At 31.8% G+C, this 6,333-nt stretch overlaps 1 protein-coding gene across 1 annotated transcript; it reads right to left on the minus strand.

The window, feature by feature from the left end:
• Nucleotides 1-2,049: 2,049 nt before the first annotated feature.
• Nucleotides 2,050-5,324, minus strand: LOC113402814 (uncharacterized). Its single transcript, XM_026643141.2, has 3 exons — nt 5,249-5,324; nt 3,543-3,788; nt 2,050-2,494 (listed from the first exon to the last, which is right to left on the minus strand). Exons 1-3 carry the CDS (start codon nt 5,258-5,260, stop codon nt 2,312-2,314), a joined length of 441 nt encoding a protein of 146 aa, XP_026498926.1. The 5' UTR covers nt 5,261-5,324; the 3' UTR covers nt 2,050-2,311.
• Between the last annotated feature and the right edge of the window lie 1,009 nt (nt 5,325-6,333).

Genomic DNA, 6,333 nt, shown 5'->3' on the forward strand with positions numbered 1-6,333 from the left:
GTGGCGGGGCCGCATACTTATCTAACGTACAAGTATCTCGATCCGATTGTGGAAAGGAAAGAGGTTATGTTTTTAAGACTGGCCGTTGGCGGCTTTACTTGTGCAAGTTAGCAGTATACATTTGGACTTTTACACTTTTGTATAAAAAAGGAAGTGTTTCTATGTTTTGTTATTGGTTGGTAACTGTCTTAACTTATCGGTTACATTAAATGTAATAATAATTATATTTTTGTGTCTATTTATATACATACATTCAAAAGAATCGGATATGTATATAAAAAATGGGCATATACAAACTTAAGGAGGAAATAATCTATTATGGGGAAATTTAAAAGGCTTCTGGGATTTGATTATGATTATGTCCTTATGACCGAATTCACGGAGGACATTTCAGGGAGAACTGCGCAGAACTATGTCAGCATACAAGCTTGTGATACACAGATGCATTATCTATGTTCCCATCCTCATGATCCGATAGGTTAGCAGATCCGACGCGCTGAGAGTTCAATGCAGGACCAACAGCTTTAAGTACTTTTCGAATTTCGAATTTCGAAACTTCCAGATTTCGGGCTGTTGTTTGTTAATCGATTTTGCGACAGAAGTACTTAATACCTATTCTATTAGCCCGTCCCGGGTTTATAATACAGGAATTTGTTTTGATTTTTAATAAACTAGCTACTGCACTGTTGAGTCATCATTTAGTAGCAGTATCTAAAAACAGCTTGAACTTCTGCATAAAGAACTTTTTTTTAATATTATTGGTAGAAAATCGGGCGAATGCGTCATCTGATGGTACCTGGTCATCACTGCCCATAGACAGTGGCCCCCCTCTGAAATTTTAAACCTTTCTTTCATCCAATGCAATACCAACCTTGGGAATTGAGATATTATGTCCCTTGTGCCTGTAGTTAAACTGGCTTACTCACCTTAATATTTTACCAAACACTTAGGATATTTGCTGGGCAGTATTTATAAGTAGTAGTACCTACTCAGGCTTGCACAAAGGCCTACTAATCAATCCTAATCAAGTAACTATTTTGTGAAGAAAGAAAAAGTAGAGATTAACTTAACAATATGTAAAAATTCAGTTAAAGTAAAGGAACTACCCTTGAGTCGAAATTAGTACTTTAATTTCAACTAATATTTTTAAACGTTTTATATGTAAATTTATTTTTAAACGGATGTTGTTTGCCTTTTTTTTTTACTGTAAAAAATATTTTTAAATAAATTTTAAACATAGAACATATTAATGCTAACTCATCCAATTCCACCTTTTATAATTTGTAGCTAATTTTTTCGAAATATTTTTTTTCGTAATACAGACAAATAATAATTTATTTATATGTATATAAATAATGTATTCCATCATATCGTCACAATTTTAAAATGATTTCATTTATTATTTAAGTTTTAAATATTTATTTTGGCTGTTCCTTTTTTAAAAGTATTTATTTTAAATTTGATAACATGCAGTTTTAGTTTTTTTTTAACCTTAATAGACCAAGAAGGTTATTTTTTAAACGTTCATAGTACTATAAAATAAAAGTGTTTATCATGTTAGCTTCCTAATAGAAAAATAAACGAGTAAATGAGTTATACTAACAAACATACTTAGAGAAATGCTAACAATAAGTCATGTTTCTAGTGTTGTCGCCATTTAAATGTTGTTTTGAAATAAATAAGGAATAGCCGTTAAATATCGTTAACAGCTGTTTCTATTAATTGCAATCTAACCTTTGCAGGGAAAATATAACCTTTCAAAGAAAGGCCTCATGTAAATTGTATTGCTTAGAGTCCATTGGAATAACCAATAATTTAATTATAATAAATATATTTTTTACGCGTGCATCTTAATCGATGATTTCAGGTTCAAACCCAGGCAACACTGATTTTTTTGACCCGCATTGGAGCAGCATGGTAGAATATGCTCCAAACCTTCTCTTCAAAGGGAGAGGAGGCCTTGGCCCAGCAGTGGGAAATTTACAGACTGTCAATGTAATGTAAATATATTTATATAAATTTGTACGTCGGAATATTAAAACGACAAAATCTTATAAATTTGTCATATATTTAAAACTAAAAAAAAAATAAAACAACAACAATTACACAATAGTCAACAATGATACGAACAACAAACAACAGAACATAATTATTTGCACACAAATAAATATCACATTTCAATAACGAGGCGGTGACATCACCGAAACTAGATTAAGTATATTTACAGTTGAACCGCTTATAACTGGTTCAGACCAGATTGCACTGGCTCAAACTAGTTAGCGAAGCTTACAGGATAAGCTATGACACGCGTTTAGTGTTTGCCTCCCTTGTGGTGGTAGATATGTTTGTAGACAGGTACGTGCACTGGGTAGGGCTTAGGGATGGGCACCTCGACCTTCTTCTCTACTTCAACGGGGTAAGGCTTCTCAACTTCATAAGGTACAGGTTTCTCGACGGTGTAAGGGACAGGCTTTTCTACAACTTGATGGACGACCTAGAAGAAAACATAGAATTAAAAAAAGTCCTAAGTAATAAGAAATTGCCATATAATAATCTTTTATACTGTTTTTTTTAAATGTTCCTTTATAATGATAAAGGATAAATCGCGATAAAGAAATAAAGTCAAGTTACTTTTTTATTACGTGGAACTTTTTCTTTCAATCTTGGACAAGTTATTAAACGGAAATTAAAAAATAAAACAAAACTACTTTCAGTTAAAACGATCTCGATAAAGTATTATATAACACGTAGATATATCCGAATTGCTAAATCTTGAACCATTATAAAGTTTTTTTTTAACCCGCTCACGGTCCAATGATTCAAACTGACTTTCATCTTTACATAACGAAAAATAACATCGTAAATGGCGCCACTACACTTGTCAATCACAAAAACACAATAGATATGACATAATAGATCCCACGAACAGTGAAAATACTAGTTGAATAAGAGAAACTCAATAATATTATTGTAAACGCAACATTGTTGACAATTTGTCTAATGAGATTATAATTGCGATTATACTTATGAATTGTTTTGTTATGTGGCATTTGTATTGTATTTGAAACAATGTAAATTTTTTTTTTAAATTTAGAATGCGAAACTTTCTGGTAATTATGCAGACATACACAACGAAATAACATAAATTCAAATGGTAGTAAAAGTATATCAAATTCGTGGTAAATACGTCATTTGAGAATAGAAAATAACATTTGCATAATTGAAAAATATGATAATGCTCAGTTAGAATATGTTTAAGTATTTACAAGCCCTATATACAATCTCCATTTTTATTTCGTTATTATTATCAGTGATTCAAAAAATGTCGATCAAATTTGTCTTGTAAGCGGCTATTGAAAAGCAGTATATTTTGTAGTATGGTATAATTTCCACCCCGGTAGCTGCTTCAGGGAGGGGAGAGGTTTTCAGATATTGGATACCCTATGTAATTTACTGTAGAAGTAAAAACATGTATGCAAACTTTCATATTGATCAATTGATCATATAGTCATTACGAGTTTGGACTAGTTGGGATAACTCACCTTGTATACAGGGACGTGGATCGGCTGTTCAACTGTTACGTGCACGGGGTAAGGCTGAGGGATGGGTATCTTCACGTATTGAGGCACGGACACAGCGACTGGATGAGGTACTGGAACTCCTATCTTCTTTATCACGGTCACGTGGTACGGCTTGGTGTGCTCCGAGTGGGAGTGACCTTCGGGCTCCCATTCATCGGAGGGCCGCGCACTTGAGTACGCGATCAAGGCGATGAGGACTGTTGTTCTCTGGAAAAGAAAATTTATTCATTATTATAAAAAAACACTAATCATCTCCGAACGTCAGAAGTAAGACGATATCATTAAATGTTCAAGAAACTACCTCTAAGAAAATGTCTACCAGAACCTATCTGCAGCATCAGAAGGCTCGCAGATCCGTTGCCAGCCTTAAAGATACATAAGTAGGCTCTTTTCTTGAATGTTCACAAGGCGTATCGGTTCGAAAAAATCAGCGGCAAAAGCTGGTTCTACAGAGTGGTTGTGCGCGGCAGAAAATGCTTTACAAACCGCTCTGTTGTGAATTTCCAGACATCGAGGTGGTGTGAATGAAAAATAAAACTACTTATCCGAGCTTCCTACTGATTCTTACATAGTAGAATCTACAGTTCAAATTGTTATATCATTTTTAATTTTAATGAAATCGTTCAAAATGGCCGTTCAAAAGAAGCATATCTGAATAAAGTAATTTCGATTTTGTTATTTGAATAAGCGTTGTACGTTATAATCATGGTCTAATTATATATTTGACTTAATCAATTATGTTAATTATTGTATTGAAAAACTGCTGCTCAATTTAAACATTATAACAAATTTTGATTGATTGAAACATAATTATTACGTATAATATATTACTTCCTGAATTCATCGATTCACTTAAACAGATACTTAATCAATTATCAATCAAAATATTATATCTAATATGTGGAACCTTCAAACTAAACCTTCTACAAAGTATTTAACAATTAAAAAACAGAAAAGTTAAACGACATCGGGAATTAAGTCGTTTTCAAATTATGACGTGATCAAGGGAGGTATTCATATTTATACACATATATAATTGAATATAATTTGGGCAATGAATGAACTCAATAAAGCTATTATTAATAAAAGTAAGGAAGTATATTAAAACCTTTCACCGAACGATTTATCTTTTTACGTAACACGAACCTCACTTAGACGTAAGTGTTGCTTTAAATCTAGACAAAGGCATAAAGTAATTACCTATATAACACACTTATTCCTGATAGAGGAAGTTATTTTTTTAATATAGATTTAATCTTGAGCAAAGATCTAAAATAAATAACATATTTTGGAAATATAATTACATTTAAAATTGTATTACATTTAAAATAATATTCATTTAAATTTTAATTGGTTTCAAAACGCGATTATTTTTGCACACTGCGTTATGACTTAGTAACAAAATATAAAATTAGTTTTTTCCAGTTGCTGATATAATTTACACATTTAATTATTGTGAATATAATTTATTCTGAATTAATTAATTTAAGGAGTGAAAAATTATTTAAAAAAATATTAAATTGTACGAAAAAAATTATACCACTTATAAAGTACTTAGACTGTTACAGAAGTATATTTTATCTGTGATAATTTATGTCAAAATATTTAAAATTACTTCCTATGGTTTGAATTGCGTAATAGGTTAAAAATGTAAAGAAATAACTTACGAATGCGATCATGTTGATGGAATTAGGTTGTGTTGGCTTCTTAGTATTGACTGATGCAGTTTCCGATCCCCACGAGCGTTTTATACTTGGTGAAATGAACAACGCGCCTTTCCATTCAGTGATAGGTTCTACGTACCGAGATGGCTAAGATAAATTTCATATTGCACTTCCTCCGCAATGCACGGTATACATTGAAGATTTAAACGTATATCATTATATTGGCGAAACTTGTTATCCGCAATGTATATGTTCGTAAAAGTTTTATAGTCTTTTGGTTCTCGGAATGGCATGATTACGATTTGATAGTACGCTTGCAGCGTAATAGGACCTTTTTTTGCTATTTTTATATTTATATGGTGTAGTTATTTTTTTTTTTTGAGATATTTGATGATAGAAAGTCTTGGACGGTATGTAATGTATTGTAAGATGTAGTTTTTTTGGTGCATAATCCCGTTTCATGTATTTTGTATAGTATTAGAATAAGTTGAATTAGTGATCAAAAATTATCTTCTCCTGGGTTCAAACTATCTCCTTACCATAATGTTGGGGGGGAAGATATTACAGAGCTGTGGCAAAAAATATATCGACCCTAATTAAGTCGTATCGAGAATAAACATCACAGGGGTTTTAGTGGACAAGAATCGTACATAACTTTGGTGACTCCTTAGGAATATGTCTCAGATTTCCCGAGTACCAAAAAGGGAGGCTCTGTTTCTCTCTGTTAGAGCCAAACGGTCTATTTAAATAGAATTTGTTTTTCTTTAAGTTTTCAACACATTTGTTATTTAAATTATTTTAAATCCATTTCTTTTTTTAATTTATTAGTACATCAAGGAAACTAAAATATATAAAGCTGATACTAAGCGTGTGTTAATTGACACTGTATACATACTTATATATTTAGTTTGTATATTATGGTAATTAGTGTACCATTAAGTCCTAGTCATTTTCTTAGCGTTTATAAAACTTCATCTGTTAGTATGTCTGGGTCAAATATTGCCACTAAATTTAAAACCGGTTCCACACAGTCGATTACGTGGGAATATTGTCCACAATTTTTTGGTGGTGACAACACAATCTAAGAA

Source organism: Vanessa tameamea, chromosome 19 (assembly GCF_037043105.1).
Source record: "Vanessa tameamea isolate UH-Manoa-2023 chromosome 19, ilVanTame1 primary haplotype, whole genome shotgun sequence".
Classification (NCBI taxonomy): domain Eukaryota; kingdom Metazoa; phylum Arthropoda; class Insecta; order Lepidoptera; family Nymphalidae; genus Vanessa; species Vanessa tameamea.